The following is an 18,954-nucleotide window of genomic DNA, read 5'->3' on the forward strand; positions in this document are numbered from 1 at the left end:
CAAAATAGTAATGCCAGATAATTTCCGCAAAGCCTTTTTTACGCTCGGTTAAAACCAGAGATAAATAAATCTGTTAATGGATCGGATTTTGACCCGAATTCGATCAGAATCTGATAATTCGATTATAAATAGATTTGGATATTTGACTAAAGCTGATTTGGTCCGATAATAATCTATCTGATCGACTTAATATATCATATTATTTGATTTTGATATTATTACACTTTTTTGTAATCATAATTAAGTTTTTTATGCAATAAAAGTACACTTATATCATATTTTCTTATTATTCAACAAAAGTTTAAATTAAAAGTAAAAAAAAAAAAAAAATATATATATATATATATATAACAAAAGGATGAGGTTACTAATGATATTTTAATATTTTCCAAGTCTCAAATTAAATCCGATAAGGATCCAATTTGATCAGATGGTAATTGGATATGCATTGACTAGAATGATTCGAGTCCGGATAGGATTCAAATTTGTCAATCCGATTATAAATGAATCCGGATATGAATCAAGACTGATTCAATTCAAATCGGACTTGTTTACAAGTCTAAAGATAAATAAGAGTGCAAGGAAAGAAAAGAGTTTGGCGGAATTTATTGGACGAATTGTAAGCCAACGACTTGTTTTATTGTACTAAACTGTCAACTTTTTGCCTCACCAGAAAAAAATAGTTCTACTTGTTGCTTTAAAGTGATATCTGCTTACTCCAGCAAGATGACAAACCTGGCGAAGTTTTCTATGACATGCCAAATGTGTACTTTGTTTTTTGAGGTGCCAATCTGTTTATTTGTACCTCCAGATTTTTGACAAGTTTTTTCATCTGTTAAATTTTGGAAAGGGAGAGAGATGGGTGTTGGTGAAGCAGCAGAAGATCAGCAGTTACCGTCGTTCATAAGTTCTTCATCAGGTGAACTCAACCAACCTCTCAAAAGAACTGGTAATCTAAACTCATACCATTTTTGCTTACAAATTTTATCGAGTTGTATGCTTATGTAGTTAGATTTTGCTGCAAGGAAATATGTTAGAACCAAGGGAGTTAATAAATTTGTTGATGAGTGGCACGTGACCGTTTGGTTTAGTGGCCCTCAATCGTCATTTTGTTGGAGGAGGTCATGAGTTAGAGGTTTCATGGATAACCAGAGGACTCAGAGGGGCCATGTTTGAGAGCTTGTAGAGCTTTCACATGATAACTTCAGGTGGTTCTAATTATTTTGGTAGTGTAGCGGTTTTTGGGCAGATTTGATTGGCAGTTGTGGGGAATGTGCAAACAACCCCCGGTGGTCCTAATTCCTCACTCAACAACCCCCATTGATTTGTATTTTCAGTAAATTGCTTTGACCCTCTTAATTATTATTTTAGTTGAAATTGATTCATGTACTGTGTTTTTTGGAAAATTAGCCTTTTGAACTATTTGAAATTAGCCAATTAACCCTTCACCGTCAAATTCGATAAAATTTTATATATTTTGCCACCAAATACAGGCACATGCTAATCCGGCACATGATTCACTTTTGAGGGTAAAATTGTGCCAGTGTTTGACGGCAAAGTGAATGAAATTTTATAGAATCTAATGGTGATTTAGGGGTTAATTTATCAAAAAATAGTTTATGGAGTCAATTTCAATTATGGTAATAGTTCAGGGAGTAAAATGGCAGTTTACCCTGATAGAATTTCGAGAGTTTATGTAAATCTCTCTCTTCTTACTGGTGATCAGGCAAAGGTTTTCATGGAACTAGTCACATTTCCGAATTATCGCTTTTGCTAGCTTTTGGTTTAGTTTGATTTTTCTATAGTTTGCATTTTTTTCTTACCTCGGTTCGTTTTTAGCTCTTTTCTTAGGGTTTTTGGTTATTTTCCCTCCTATCTAGGTATTTCTGTTTGCTTCTTTAATAAGTTTCCCTCATGCTGTCGAAGTTCAAACAAAAAAAAAAAAATTTTGAGGCTAATTTTGACATGAACTTTTTAATATATAGAACTCTTCCGACTGCAATTGCACATATAATAACATAACAGGTGTGGTAGGAGCAGGAGTATCATCCCTTGCATGGAGTGTGGCTCAGCTAGGGTGGATTGGAGGTCCATTGCTTATGATTGTATTTGCTTCAGTCACCATTCTTTCCACCAACCTCCTCTCCGACTGCTACCGGTACCCCGAATCCAATAGCCCGATGAGGGTCGGATCCTACTTAGAAGCTGTTAAGGTCTACCTAGGCCAGCATTTCTAACCCAGTAACAATATAATACACTCTCTAACTTTTATTTTTATGATCTTTGTAGCATCCCGTTGTCAATTTTGATTAAAATATGCTAGACCTTGTGAGATGTAGATGTAGGGTATGTGACATGCATTCATGGGGTACTGATCTTTTTACTCTCGTTCTGTCTCCTTGGACTTTTTTGCGTGTTTACTTTGGTTCTTCCTTTTGTTTCCTCAAATTTCAATTACCAAAATATAGAAATACATGGGAGGAGCACATATGGACATACTGAGTGTGTAAAAGTCGTAATTTTCTAAATGCGTGCAAACTTTGTTGAAAAAGTTGAGCTAGTAATACCTGAATGACTAAATGTTAGGCTCAGTCGTCCACGCATGAGTAGATGACTGTGAACAACATCTCAGAGTCTCCCAATTTCACATTAGTGACTTAATTTGGCATGATTTATGGGTAGACTTTATACATAGTTGTAATTTTAACTTGTGTATGATTGAATTTTAGGAGAGAAGAGTCAGACAGTGTGTGCAATATTTGCACAGGAGAGCCTGTATGGCACCGGAATTGCCTACGTTATTACAGCTGCTGGCAGCGTCAAGTAAGTCCTTGTCAAACCTTAATCTGCTTATTGCTTCTTTGTTCTTTGTTTCATGTTGCACTTGTCATTGCAAATCCAACGTGATTTGATGGGATGATTGTTTGCATGCTTAGTTTAAGTCCTGAGTTTGGGAAAATCCTAGCGTCTTCTTGTCGGATCACATGACTTTGTAGTCACACACAAAAAAAATTTCTTTGTATTTCCTTTTCTCTCGCTCATATCCATGGTTGAAAAGACCTCATTCTACAGTCAGCAAAAATTCTCTCCTAAGTTTGTGTGAAAATCAAAGGAGATGGTTTTCACATACTCTTTTAGCTTCTTAGACATTGCTCTTTATTTCTAGCCGTCATACATGATTAAATATGAGTACGAGAGTCTAAAAAATGTGTGTGTCATTTAAACTAGTCTCTTGGATTTATGATCCCAATCTATATATAAAGCCAATACAAAAGGTGAATAGTACTTTTGGTGTCACCATGCTTCAACAAAAATGCTCCCAATACAAAAAACTTCAAAGGCATCCCAAAATAATGCAACAAATAAGACAGGGGCATTTTTGTCATTTTAATAGTGTTTTTTTAATAATTAATTTTTTTATGCTTTTTTTTTTTTTTTAAATTAGTACCTTCATAACATCTTAAGAGGCGTGTAATGCCGGTTATAAAAAAGATCTTTCACACGCGGATAATAATGTGAATAAATTAGTTATCAAATGATTTTTTTTTAACAAACAATATTATCTATACTAAGAGAGAGGGGGTTGGGTTTAGCCTCACAATGAGCTAGCAATAATGTAATTAAATCAGTTGTTTATTAAATATTATTTTCTCTATTTTTAAACACGTTAAAAACATCTTAAGAGACGTGTAATGTTGGTTATGAAAAATGTCTTTCCCATGCAAATAATAATGTGATTAAATTCGTTGTCAAATGATTGTTTAAAAAAAAAAAACGATATTATCTACACTAAGGAGGAGGGGATGGGCATAGCCTCACAATGGGCTAGCAATAATGTGATTATTGCTTATTAAATATTATTTTCTTTATTCTTAATGTAAATTCTATAGAGACCGATTTCATTATGTGAATTCATCTGCTTTAATTAGTTTATGAGGGTTTTCTTCTAGCATGATCTAAGATTATTCATTTACTTCGAATATTTGACTTTTTTTTGTCAATTTACTCATATAAATACATTTAAAACGTATAAATCATACGTAGTATGCCGTAATTCAAAAAATATATTCTGCACTCGCTGAAGGCTAGGTTTTTTTATAAAAGAAATTTGAGTCAAGTTGCTTAGCATAGTGGACCATAATCCAATTGAAAATGGCCCATACAACTCCAGTTCTAGAGTTTGATGATCCTGTACCAGGTAAAATCCTAATGTAGCCGACTACAAGAAGACATTCGGTATGGTTGTTTGATTATAACAATTCTCATATCGTGTAAGATTGTATGAGGTTGAGCGATATCAAAATACAAAATAATCTCATACTTTTATAAAATGAGTCGCATCAATAACGTGACTGCGCACTTCCACCCAAGTTTTTATCGCCGATTCTTCTACGGCTCTAGACATGAAAGGATAAAGTGACGAAACATGCACAAAGTGACAAAGCAAGAGATGCCGATTGACATAATAAAGTTGATGCAAACAAATATCAACTTGACATGAGAAAAAGGGAGGAGATGCTCCTACCTTAAGAAAACTACAAGCTCATTGTATGTGTGGTTAGAGTTTTGCTATGTATAATTAATTAGTTGTCCAAGTACGGGTGACTTTTAACCATTGATGCAATGATTTCTACTCGTTAATCAATATCGAAAGTCATTGGCATGAATTGAAAGACGTGTGTGTTAAATTTTGTTAAAAACAAGTGGTACACTAACGGATAACTTTTGGTCATTGATTAATAGTGGATACACTTCCACCAAGAAGTAGGAGTCACTTGCCCACGAGTTTGTGACTGTTCCACTCCCTCCTCAGGTGTGAGTTATGGCAGCTAAGAAGTGATGAGGAATCAAATAATAAAAACATACTAGAATGTTGGAGCTCTAATTCTATGTGTTCTTTTATCTTCTTAGGTTCTTGCGAGATTTATTTTTGTAACATACTCTAGTATACTTATACACTCGTGCATACTGGAAGCTTTAAACTTCTTGTTTTTTTTAGTATATCAGGACCATGGACAAAAGCAGGACCATGGACAAAAGCACTATATGCCTACTGGGAGCAGCTGTCTCCACTCAACTTTTTTTGCTATAAAAAAGGTTCTAACTAAAACTATAAATTACCTATATATTCAAAAATAAAGTCTCAATCCAAACACTCAACTTAAAATACCCTCTCACGTTCCATAATTTTCCTACCCTCTCATATTTTTTGAGCCGTGTAATTCTTCCATTAGCTAATTTTTCATATTTTGCCGTTCTAAACACCAACTACCTAAAATCATGTTGTTGGACAATAAGTTAATAGCGTTATTTCAAAATTTAATTTAATTTCATCATTCGAAGTCGCTTCCACCAAGGTTCTTAAAGACTCTAGGCACTAGTCTTGCGGCAAGTTAAGGCCTAGCGCCAAGGCGGATTTAAATAAATTTATTTTATCGTACAAATAAGTGTCTGTTTATACTTAAAACACAATTGCATTTGGATGCATAAATTGCAAAATAGAATGACATATAGGTTATAAAGTATTAGAACATAATAAAAATATGGGGAACAAGCATATAATGTATGTTCATCTAAGTATTCAACAAGTCTATTATTTTGTTCAAAAAAAAAAAACAAGTCTATTACAATTTATTGAAAAAGAAAAATGCAAAATGAAAGTTATCTATTCTCTATCTAAGTTTGAGTTGCGAACGAGACGGGTGCCTAGGTGGGTCTGGGTAGGCGCTTAGTTGGCCTAGATAGGAGCCTAAACAAATCTAGGAGTCTATTCTTAATTTTCAAATATTTAGAGATTAATCGAGGTGGTGGCCAACTGTCTAACGCCTAGGTTGGCCTAAACAGTTTTAGAAGGAAATTTTTAGAACAATGACTTCCACTAAAAAAATATTTCTGGCTCCATCGATGATCAGGACTCATTAACGAATTGTGATTGCTAGTTTGAGCCGCCTAAAAATTGTAAAGTGGCTTTTTGATGATAGAACAAAAGGAGAGTTGCAAATTGCAATGTCTATGCAAATATAGCGACACTTAAAATTAGTATCACTGAGACTTATTACAGTAACCTGTACTTTGGCACATGGGATATCTGGATATGGTTCAAAATTCTAAGATTTATTTACTTATTTTTAGTTTTTGAATCATTGGTTTTTGAACAATGATAAATAGGATGATGAATTTACAATTATTGAAGGGTGGTGAGCAAAAATATTCAGTTTGTTTATTTGAGAGAGCAACTTACTTGTAAACAACGCACTTTTAGGTGAAAATTAGTTGGAGTGTTTTAAATCGAGCAAGACATTCTATTTCTGTTTTCAAGCAATTTGTTTGTTTCAGAAGGGGACTGGCCACCCACCCACTCAACTCATGTACTAGAATTCAAATCCAAAATAAAGTGAGGAGGAAAGTTGGAAAATGGGTAAAAGATGAACATGACATGACTGATTGAGAAGGTTCAAATAACATATATCAACCATTTCACAAAGTATATGAGCTCCTTGCTATGGCTATAATGATCTTTTACCCTTAACATAGTAAGATTATATTTGTTTCTTACAACTAAATCACAATTTGACATGTCGCATATAAACTTTTTTTTGTATTTTTAACAAGTCAATCTAATACATGTGTTAGTCTGCGATTTACAGGTAAGTAAAGAGATTGATTCTTAACTCTAAGGAGACAAGCAATGCTCGCAAAGCTACATATATGAAAGTCAAGTGTTAATTAGCTAGAGAGATAGAAATGGAAAATGAAACTGTTGCCATTTGAGGCATAGTTAGTTGCATCAATTCAAGTTTGGCATAGTGCTATTTATTATAGTATCTTCCTTTTAGGCCTTCATATTTTCTATACACAGGTCTCAAAAACTTCATAAGTTCCTAGTGTGAGTCTGATAAGCATGGCAATTCAACACCCACTTGAGTCAGCTAGTAATGGTTCCTGTGATGATGATGGCCATCCACTAAGAACTGGTAGACTTTTCGTAGTCTAAATTAAGCACTTGATAATTAAGCGTATGCTGGCGATTTTGATACTCATCTTTTAGCCTCATGCACTTGTTATGTAGATGCCACACAAATTGTATAATGTTCAATATGAAGTGCATACGGCTCTAAAAAGGGAGTGCGAAAATCGTTGCCTCGATTTTATACTCTGTCATTTGGTCTTGGACTTACGTAGTTTCTGGTGGGAAACTCATCAATTAACCAGGAACGCTGTGGAGTTGTGTGGCTCATATCATCACTGCTGTGATTGGATCTGGTGTTTTGTCTTTGGCATGGAGTACTGCTCACCTAGGGTGGATTGGAGGCCCCGTTTCGTTGCTTTGTTTTGCAATTGTCACCTACATTTCTTCCTTCCTCGTTTCGGATTGTTACCGGTCTCCTGATCCTATCACCGGAACTCGAAACAAATCTTACATGGATGCTGTGAAAGTGAATCTCAATAGTAAAAACACCGAAAACCTCTCTTTTTTGCACTTTTTGCTCTACGTGATCTTCATTTTAGGATATGTTTCTAATAGATTGGATTCTTTAATGTGGGATTCTGATTTAGTTCAGTGATAGTTCAGGTAGAAAAAAGACCTGGTTTTGTGGTTTACTTCTGTATTTCAGCATGTTTGGAACTGGTATTGCTTATGTGATTACCACTGCGACCAGTATGAGGTACTTAACCAGCTTCCCCATTGAGTCGTGCTTTTCATGTCATTTTCGTTTTGTTTCAGATTCAGGCCCCTGCTATAAGAAATCAATAGTATTATTAAATGAAATTTGAGATCAATCTTCTTATTTTCTAATTCTAACTCTCTTATGTTAATGAATACAATTAACCTAATTCACTCAGATTCTATCAAAATATGCACAAAAATAACCAGTTACTTTTAATCAAAACACTACTGGAGGGATGGTCACTTAACCGTGTTATATATACGACTTACTGTTTTGTCTAGGGTCTCTCAGTTCTTTTTTTTATTAAAAGTTCGTAACGAGTTTTATTTGTGCATATTTACCTACACTATACTAGTATGATGATGCTTACACTTCTTTCCAACTGAAATTAATTTCGTAAAGGCGATATGTATTAACATTTATATTCTATTTTGTCGATTTAGAGCCATTCAGAGATCAAACTGCTACCACAAAGAAGGGCATGAGGCTTCATGTGAATATGGAACTAGTCTGTATATGCTGCTATTTGGACTTGTCCAGATTGTTGCGTCACAAATACCAGATTTCCACAACATGGAATGGCTTTCAGTTATCGCAGCAATCATGTCCTTTGCCTACTCTTTCATTGGACTTGGCCTCGGCTTTGCAAAAGTAATAGGTATTTGCTTCGATTTTTCCAGCTTCTTTTTTCCTACCTTCCAGCCTCATTGTCCAGAATAAGACATAAATAAAAGCTCGGAACTTCGATTTTTAAGATATGTTTGTTAATTGCAGAAAATGGGAAGATTCAAGGAAGCCTAACAGGAGTTCGAACATCAAATGTTGCTGATAAATTATGGTTATCCTTCCAAGCACTTGGAGACATTGCTTTTGCCTATCCATACTCTATTATTGTTCTTGAAGTTCAGGTTGGATTTCTAAACTTTTGAAAGAAGAAAAACGAAGAAATCTGATTAAAACCACACAAAATTCTGATTGATTTTAATTAGAAACTGTTGGATTGTGTTGTATCTGTCAAATCAAAGGATACTTTGAAGTCCCCTCCACCAGAAAATCAGACAATGAAGAAGGCCTCAATGATTGCCATATTTGTCACAACCTTCTTCTACCTCTGCTGCGGATGCTTTGGATACGCCGCCTTTGGCGATGACACCCCAGGGAATCTCTTGACAGGATTCGGATTCTACGAACCCTACTGGCTCATTGATTTTGCCAATGCTTGCATTGTTCTTCATTTGGTGGGAGGATATCAGGTACCGTATATATATGTATCAAATTTTTCAAGTTTGAATCACCATTTTCTATCTGTTGTAGTCACGTATATTTCGAATGTTTCATCTTGCAGGTCTACAGTCAACCAGTATTTGCAGTTGCTGAAAGATGGTCCACGAAGAAATACCCGAGCAGTGGACTTGTGAACAACTTTTACACTATTAAAGTCCCATTGTTACCGAGATTTCAAGTGAATCCCTTCAGGCTGTGTTTCCGAACTGTTTACGTTGTGTCAACTACCGCAATTGCGATGATATTTCCTTACTTCAACCAGGTTTTGGGAGTTTTAGGGGCCTTGAACTTTTGGCCTTTGACCATATATTTTCCTGTAGAAATGTACTTTGTACAGAAGAAAATTGGGGCTTGGACAAAAACATGGGTTGTTCTGAGGACATTTAGTTTAGCTTGCTTTCTTGTGACAGTTGTGGGTGTGATTGGATCAGTTGAAGGACTTATAAGTGCCAAACTGAGCTAGGGAAGTACAAAGAATATTGTAATATCCTCCATAAACAAATGAATATATATATATATATATATAGTCATCCTCATTTACATAATTTATTGCTTCCATTGCAAGCTACAAAAATAATGAGATTGCACTGAGCAAATAAACGACCACAATAATGAAACCTTGTCCCACTAAATGTGATCGGTTATATGAATTCTAGAACACAACTGCCTTAATTATATAGTAGTTCTACCTAACAACCTCAAACTAGATGACGCACATTGCAAAGGTTAGCAACTTCAACGAGTTGATATCGCTTATCGAAATTGAATCCTGTGAAGAAGTAGAAGAAAGATTGTAAAAGCATTTCTTTTCTTGCAGATTTCACCACTTATAAATCATCAGCCTCTTAACTACTTAAAATGTTATGAAGTGCTTGTCTAATGCAAATATATATCCTCATAGGCTAGCTCCTCTGTCTTAAATAAGAGCTAAACACTGCAAACCTAATTGTTCCCTCTTTCTTACCCCAACTGATCAGTTTGACATATTTTCTCTTCCATAAATATGGTAAAAACAAGATAAACCAAAAAAAGTAAATAATTAAAACAAACTTGTGCCCAATTTGTGGTATAATTTTTTTTTCAGAGCTTTTGGGATTTTGGACAAGAATATTATATATAGGAGAATGCTCTCAAATACCAATATTATAGTAGTATGTAATAGATCTTAAAAACGTTAGTGCAGAAAATAAACATATCATATCTATATCATCTCGATGTTGTCCCATTACATAGGTAACAAAGATTCCCCTATAGTCGTAATATATAGAGAAATTATCAATATGTTGTCAATATTGTAGATCTACTGCATTAAATCAGTAATGTTGTTACCATTTCAATATTTGAGAGCATTTCAATATGTGCATTTCACAATATTATAACAAATGGTAAATATGAGGCTTATACAACAACAACAATCAAGCCTTATATACTCTATTTAATGAGATTGGTTGTATGAGTCCTAGTACACTATTGCGTTCTGTTTTGCGCCTAGCGTTTTGTTAACTCCAAGCATTCCATATATTTTCTTATAGTCTCTTTTAAAGTCTTCCTAGGTTTTCTTCTATCCCTTTTGCCCTGAGCTTCTGTCTCATAGTCGCATCTTAACCGAAGCATCTATAGGTGTTCGATTCACATATCCAAACCATCTTAACCTGTGAAATTCAGTTTTCGGATTTCACTGTTATAATCTACGTATTTGTATTATTGAGATTTTATATTATTTTTTCGAGAATTTATATTAGTTTATTTGAAATTAGATTTCAATTAAACTAGTTACGAAGAGTGAAGTTTGGAAAATTATTATTTACTCGTTGACCTTTTGTAACGTTTTCGAATAGGTCTCGAAGCCACGAGCGCATAGGCGAAAGCCGTTTGCGAGTCCGGATTATAACGGTATAGTTACGGACGTTTGAAGTTGTGAAACTATAGATTGTGGGAATTATTTTAATTTCCACTTAGGGGTGAAAAACGCCCAAACACTTTTTGGGATTATAGGACCGGCCAGTTTAAGTGGAAAAGGGGACCAATTAGAAGGAATAAAAGAAAGGAATGACCAATGGGGGAAAGGGGATTTTTTTTTTAGCTCCATTCCCATGAACCCATTTACCCGCGCCAACCCGGAGTGGTTTCCGGCCACTTCCATCATTTTTTCAGGTAAAATTCAACTATCCATCACCTGCAACCTCTTCCACCATCTCCCATCTTCCATTTCCAACCCCAAGTTGAGGGTTTTTAGGTCCAAAACCGTGTAAAAACCGTGCGGGTGACCCATGGAGCTTTGACTGCGATTCCGCAGTTCCGATGAGTTTCACCACCCACCACCACCCTTAGTCAACTCCCCTTGGACCCAAGAACAAGACCCAACAGGTTGTAGAGGTGTTGGGACACCGAGGAAGTCGAATTGAAGAACACCCACCTTAGGGTTTCGGCGGTTCGTGGCAAGCTTGGGATGTTTTCAGGCCAAATTGGCATTGGCCGCAGGTATAAAGTTTACTCTACGTGTTGAGATCTTCATTCTTGTGAAATTTGAGAATTTTTGAAAAAAATCGAATTTTCCGATATGTAGTGGGCCTATATTAGTTTGTTAGCGACTTGACTATATGAGATATGTTTATTATCTTAATTTCTTTTATTGGTACCGATTGTGAATAAGAATTGGTCGTATGAATATGATTTTCTATTGAAATGTGATTTTATATATTTAGCTATAGACCTATGTTTATTAAACATGATTTGGCTTGTGTACTGATGAGGATTGTGATATGTGATTTGACTTGCATATTTGAATGGTGGTTGATGTGCTTAGATGGTATGATATGATAAAATATGGGTGACTTTAATGTATGTGATATTGGTAATTAACCATGTTTTCATAATTATGATCCGGTGTGGATATGAATTGGTTTTATGAATATGTTTCTATTGAATTGTTATTTCCAATACTAAGATATTGATTTAAGTTTATGACATGAGATTTGACATGTATATATTGAAATATGGTTTGATTGGTTTGTTTGGCATGTTGTAATGAAATGTGAGGACTAGTGGTAGACCGTTAACCCGTGGTGATGGGGATTTGTTGCTTCGACTGATTCGTTCTAAATTTAGTATTTGTGCCTTATTTCCCTTGGTTGAACTTTTGTAAATTAAGTAGTTTGTGCTTGTCTCATTTCTTTGAGGCGTTGTATATATGGTTGTTGGCCCTCTGCGATTCCGTTAAGTGATGGTCCGGAATCGTATCCACTCGGATTCCGTTAAGAGATGGTCCGGAATCCCTCTTACTCTGTGATTCCGTTGAGTGATGGTCTGGAATCGTATCCACTCGGATTCCGTTGAGAGATGGTCCGGAATCCCTCCTACTCCCCAATTCCATTGAGTGATGGTCCAGGATCGTATCCACCTTGGGTTTCATTGAGTTTAGATTGAGAGAGCTTCAAAGATGTAGGCTTCGGCCGAATTACGTCCCTCTAGCCCTAGTTTTTAATGTACATACAAACGATGGATTTTGAGAATCTTGTGCTTTGAATTAGAAAAGTCGTTGGATGTCTGGGTGACTCCTTTGAAGTTGTCAGTGACTTGATTATGATTTCATAAAGCATGATTCTATATTTGATGTTTTTAGATTGTGATCGATGACACTAATTTTACATGCGAGAAACCGATTGATAGTTTTGGATTCTATTGAGTGGTCTGGTATCCCTACTCTTGCTCATTTCCATAAGTTAGACTTGTACCTTGGATTCGAGTGAATGGGAATTACCCACAATAAATCTTGTGAATATAAATTAGAATTATCAAGTTATTATCTGAAATCCAGGCAGGGAATTATATAGAAGTCCTATATTAATTATGAGCATTGAGATGTGATCTGATTGACTGATTAACGTAATTAAATGTTAATATCGTGCCTCCTTGATATCATGGAATGGGTTACTTGAGATGATTGTGGAACGATGTTGAATATGATTGTTGATAAAATGATTAGATACGTGATCAATGCGACTAGAGGATACTATTGTGCTTTATTGATTTTTTGATATATTACATGATATGAATAGCGATTTTATGTTGAAACATAATGATTTATATGATGGATGAAATAGAAACCTTGACTGTCTTGCGGGTTGTTATGTAGTTTAAATCGAATAATTCATGCTTGTCAAGTCCAAATGTTTGATTGAGGAATGCTATGTATTTTGGCTTAAATAGACTGTGTCATATGTCGAGTTATAGCAATGGTGAACTACGAATGGCTTGATCCTTATTGAGGGTACATAGGCAGTCTAACGAGGAGGTTAGATACAGCCATAAAGTATATGAAAAAAAATTACTATGAGATTTGATTCTCAAGTTGTGATTTGCCATATCCCGAAGATGGGTATGTTAGATATACGAGTATTTTGTGACATCGTGTATCGATCCAGGACATATGTCGGGATCGGGGCGTGACATAACCGATTTTTTCTCATCTATATATATTCATCAAAACTAAACAAACTATTAATTATGTGGGTTTTTTAATCAATTTACAAGTACGAAGTCATCCATAACCATATATTGCATGATTTAGCAGCAACATTATTGGACAACTCCTGCAGACATGGCCACACAGTTGCAGACAACATGAAGTCTCACACGCTCAACGGCGTTGAATTTTTTAATGAAATCGTGCGCCTTTGATGGGAGTCTTCCAGTAACCCTATTAGGTCATGGCTAATGCACTTGAACCTCTTCATTCATTATATCATATATATAAAGAATATTAGAGAACGGGGAAACCTATAAGAGAAATTTAGAAATTAAAAAAAAAAATTCCCCAAGAAAATGTTTTCGTTTCTTTGTTTTTAGCAAACCAAAATTAAAAAAAAAAAGTTTTAGCTCTTTTAGCTTATTAGTTTACTTCCACTACTTTCTCAAACTCTCAAGCCCTACTCGTCTTTTTTTTATTTTCCAAAAGTTGTTGGCATTTTCATTTAAGAAAACCTTGACGGCGCAAAGAAGATTATTATTGACATTTTTTAAGTTAAGGGGTGAGAGTTCTTAGAAAAATAGATAGAGAAAGAAAGAGAGAGATGGGTCGGATTCCATGCTGTGAGAAGGACACTGTGAAAAGGGGGCAGTGGACTCCTGAAGAAGATAACAAGCTGCAGGCTACGTTGGACAAACTACCTTCGCCCCGTGATGCAGTTCACTTAGAAGCTGCAGAGAATAGGAAGGGAATAACAACACGCAAGCTAATAAAAAGAGAAGCTATAGGATGCTAACTCAATTGAGAAAAAATTATATTCCAACTCCGTTTCCAGCATCCAAATCACAACCTATTTATATAATAAAAGGAACTTAATTAGACTAGTACATGAAATAAATAAGGAAGCTCAATACGTCTTGCCGTTCCCAACGTTATTAACCTCCTTGGTCTTGGAATCTGATGGGTTTAGTAATCATCCCCCTAGGACATTCCTTGAAAATAGTATATCGCACCTCAGATTTTAATTCTCTCAGTCCCTCCAGGTTGAAAATGACTCGTCATCGAGTCAAAAATTCTCCTGGACATCCTCAGAGTACGGTTGCAAGTCAGCCGCATTGACTATTGTTGACACCACCATATCCGCGGGAAGTTCATCCGGTATCACAACAGAATACTCTTGCAGCAAGGATTCGTTCGCGTACGGAAGAAAGACCCCAACATTCTCCTCTTTGATCCCCAAAGCACATACAGATGCACCTTCTTCAATTTCTTCCATGAATTCTGCCATGGCAAGGCATATTGTCCCCATCTTCTTTTCAGACTTTACTATATGTTGTTCTTTTGAAGGGCCCAAAATTACCTTCACTCCCTCTATCACAAAGGTGTATGTGTTTTTGAACCCATCATGAAGAACTTTTCGGTCATATTGCCAAGGTCTTCCTAACAAAAGATGGCAAGCATCCATCGGTACGACATTGCACCACACTTCATCTTGATATGCCTTCCCAATAGAAAAAGAAACTAGACTTCGCTTATCAACATGCATCTCGTTTCCTTTTTGAAGCCATGCGAGCTTGTAAGGAATATGACACTTCTCTATCGTTAGTTTAAGCTTGTCGGCCATATCTTAAGATACAACATTCTCGCAACTCCCACCATCAATTATCACATTGCAGATCTTCCCATTGGTGGTGCACTTAGTGTGAAAAATGTTATCACGTAACCAGTCATCGACACGTGCAATAGTCATGCTTCTTTATATTCATTATAGACAGGGGGTGTCTAATCCCCTTTGAGATCTCCCAAAAACAATTGCCCTTCAACAAAATTGACAAAACTTTGATTTGGACAATCTGCTTGCTTGTGTCCAAAACCAGAGCACTTGTAGCATTTCAAGGGTTGGTGTTTTGGAGCAAACAGTCGACTCGAACTTGAACCCGCTTCAACTTTGCTGCTACTTTTTTTTACTGAAACTTTGGGATTGAAGCTTCCTTTTCCTCCTGAGTCAAACGTCTTCTCCCTTGGACTTGGATTGCAATTGTTGACTCCAGTTGGTGCTCGAGTATTTTGTTGTTTCAATTGCTTTTCCACCTTGACTGCCAGTTTGCAGATATCGTCATACAACCAATGTGGCTGCAACACAACTGCATCATGAATCTCCCTGACAGCCCACCAAGGTAACGTGCAATCGTCTGCTCCTCGAGCTCATCCATACCGCAACGGACCATGAGCAAATCAAATTCCCATTCGTTCCCTTCGCACCGTTAATTGTTCCCACAAAGCGGATGCATACTTGGTTAGTTTAATGGCAACAATCTTCACCTTCCGATGATCTGGGACTTCTTTGTAGTCGAAGACCCTCTCAACGGTATTCAGCCAATCAATGAACTCATCTGGCCTGATCCTCCCTTCAATTTCGGGATGTCCACCTTCATATTGATATCGTTGAATCTGTCATTGAACTGACCACCGTGTCTACTTCTGCCCTCTTCACCTGACTCTTCATCCGGAGCGCGAAAGTGAAAGGGATTGTCATCTTCATCAGAGGTTTCGCCATGCCGCGACGGTTCCGGGTTTCCAGCCGTTCCAAACGCTCTGTCAATTGCTGCAATTGCCTCCTCAATTCCTCATTCTCGGCATCGTGAGGATCACGTTGGTGATGAGCACGCTGTTGGTATTCACAAGAGTTTGCTAACTCAATACCAAAATATGTGGGTGATAAGTTTACAAACTCTATCACACCTCTCACTTTCACTCTCAATAAAATTGGACAAAGAAAGGAAAGAAGTAGCAAGCTTGGTGATAACAAACACTTTGAAATATTAGAAGAGTTTACTACTCTTAAAGCTTACAAGCTGAAATTAAATGAATGGGAAATGGGATTTGGATGGGATGCTCTAAGGCTTAGCAAGATGGCCTATTTATACAAAACTGAAAAAATAAACAATCCAACAATACATATAATGAATGATGGTGTTCCACATCTTTACACCCTTTCAAACACATGCAGCAACTTTGATAGTTGGCATACACATGCATTGCATCATGGCAGGTTGTAATAACCACCTTTCGGCTTGCACACAACAGCTGTCTTTCCAGCTGCAAATAACACAGATTCAACTAGTACATGGCAGCACACTGCTGTCTTCCTGCTAGCACATCACATGGCAGCACACTTGCTGTCTTTCATCACCATTCGGCTGAATAATGAAGGAGCAATGATGATTATATTTTGCTGGAAACAAGCTGTAAAGAAAGGTTAGCATCACATGGACAGATCACATGACTTTTAATTTGTATTTCCAACACACGCCCACCTCAACGTCGACCTCGAACCATCGAGTTTCAAAGTGACTGGCAGAAACAAGATCCAAAGGACTCTTGGCTCTGATGCCAAATGATACAGTTCATGTAGAAGCTGCAAAGAATAGGAAGGGAATAACAATATGCAAGCTAATAAAAAGAGAAGCTATAGGAAGCTAACTCAATAGAGAAAAAATTATATTCCAACTCCGTTTCCAGCATCCAAATCACAACCTATTTATATAATAAAAGGAACTTAATTAGACTAGTACATGAAATAAATAAGGAAGCTCAATAGGTCCTGCCGTTCCCAACGTTATTAATCTCCTTGGTCTTGGAATCTGATGGGTTTAGTAATCATCCCCCTAGGACATTCCTTGAAAATAGTATATCGCACCTCAGACTTTAATTCTCTCAGTGACTCTTCAGATGGTCCCGCATCACCCCGACCTTAAGCACGGACAATTCTCCGACGCGGAAGAGCAAATAATTGTTAAGCTCCACTCCATTGTTGGCAACCGTTAAGTCTTGGATCATTTTCTGTTATATGATCCAAAAAGAAATAGTTATTAGCACTCCAACGCATCTAGTTATTGCCATTCTTCCTCATTTATTCTTTTCACTTTTTAGTATAATTAAATAAGTGGATTTTTTTTGAAGGTGCGAATAACAGCTCCCTTGCATCCTCTACATATTTCAAGTACTCAGCTCACTAATCATTTCCGGTGAATGTGTCACAGATGGTCGTTGATTGCAGCGCGACTACCTGGCCGCACCGACAACGATGTCAAAAATAACTGGAACACCAAGCTGAAGAAGAAGCTATCAGGCATGGGGATCGACCCCGTCACACACAAACCCTTTTCCCACCTCATGGCCGAGATTGCAACCACAATAGAGCCGCCACAGGCGGCTCACCTTGCAGAAGCGGCACTCGGCTTCTTTAAGGACAAAATGCTCCACATCCTTACAAAGAAGCGCATCGACTTCCAGCTCCAACACATCAATCCAACGCCGGGAACAGCACGGCCACGTACATTAACAGCAAGCAGGAAGAAAAAACGACACTATCGAAAAGATCAAGATTGGTTTATCTAGGGCAATGCAAGAACAACCAGACATGTTAACCTCAACCTTGGATGGACACTACTGGAGCATCATCTGGGAACTTCACAGGGAACTGCAGTGCTTTCCGCTTGCCCATGTCTGGATTTCAGTGCGGCCATTCTACGTTTGGGAACAAAGGCAATGGATCGCCGTGGAGCCAGAGTCTGTGTGCTGGAAGTACGTGCACGGCAGCGGCGGACCAGCAGGGCCAGTTGGATGACAAACTTGAGGTGGAAGAAAACGGAGAGGAGTCCGCGGGTGGAAAGGAGCTCAGAAACGGATCATCCAACATATTCAACCCGGATAGTCTCTTGTGGGACTTACCATCTGATTATCTAATGAATCAGATGGTTTAATACATGATAATGTAAATAAGGTCATTATATAAATTTATGGTAAAAGAAATATTAGCTAGTAAAAGAAAATTATAATTTACTGTAATTGCATGGTGGATCATGCGATATGAGAAGATGAAGAAGATGAATCATGCGAAAGTGCTTTTAAGGACCCTTAAGTCCTTATAGCTGCTTCTCACATCCTCCTCTTCGTTTCTGCGACGGCCTCCCCTTCGACCTGCTTCTCCAAACCCTAGCTGCATCTCCCCCTAAACCCCTCTGCTTATCTTGTCGCCGATACGGTCAGTGTTCTTCACCTGAAGGAAGAAGAGCTACGTCTCATGGATTGATTAAGCACTCCGCGTTCATCAGTTAACCTCACGAGGGATAAACAAGGAAGAGGAAGAGGCGGTTGAAGACGCTGACGAAAAGAAGGAAAAGAAGATCGAGGGCGATAGCCTAGTTTTTCGATAATCTTGTCTAACTTCACTAATCATTTTCCATGAACGGAACAGATAGTGCGGTTGATTGCCTGGTCGCACCAACAAGACGTGAAAAAGAAGCTATCGGACATGGAGATAGACCCCGACATCTACGAGAGATTTTTCAATGTAAACAACACACGAGATGGTACATCACATGTTACTATACAAATGATGGGATGTGTTAAAAAATTAATAACTTAAAAAGTAATAATTCCCACACTCGCATAAAAATACGTGGTATACTATCCGTATTCCTGTCATAATCAAAATTTTCTCCAACACCCACAAACCCTTTTCCAGCT

General features: G+C 37.1%; 1 protein-coding gene and 1 pseudogene across 2 annotated transcripts; both read left to right on the forward strand.

Annotated features, from left to right (window-relative positions):
• Positions 1 to 6,512: 6,512 nt before the first annotated feature.
• Positions 6,513 to 9,480, forward strand: LOC103940395 (probable amino acid permease 7). Of its 2 annotated transcripts, none has more exons than XM_009350509.3 (8): positions 6,513 to 6,647; positions 6,860 to 6,974; positions 7,213 to 7,449; positions 7,574 to 7,667; positions 8,114 to 8,328; positions 8,445 to 8,578; positions 8,696 to 8,923; positions 9,016 to 9,480. In XM_009350509.3, exons 2-8 carry the CDS (start codon positions 6,902 to 6,904, stop codon positions 9,415 to 9,417), a joined length of 1,383 nt encoding a protein of 460 aa, XP_009348784.1. In that variant the 5' UTR covers positions 6,513 to 6,647; positions 6,860 to 6,901; the 3' UTR covers positions 9,418 to 9,480. The 2 variants fall into 2 exon arrangements, with proteins under 2 accessions (XP_009348784.1, XP_048426052.1); XM_048570095.1 differs by having other exon boundaries at positions 6,515 to 6,533.
• Positions 9,481 to 13,814: 4,334 nt separating this feature from the next.
• Positions 13,815 to 18,948, forward strand: LOC125470663 (annotated as a pseudogene).
• Positions 18,949 to 18,954: the final 6 nt, after the last annotated feature.

This window comes from the organism of the source record quoted next, unplaced genomic scaffold (genome assembly GCF_019419815.1).
Source record: "Pyrus x bretschneideri cultivar Hongxiangsu unplaced genomic scaffold, Pyrus_bretschneideri_v1 Contig51, whole genome shotgun sequence".
NCBI classification, from domain to species: Eukaryota; Viridiplantae; Streptophyta; class Magnoliopsida; order Rosales; family Rosaceae; genus Pyrus; species Pyrus x bretschneideri.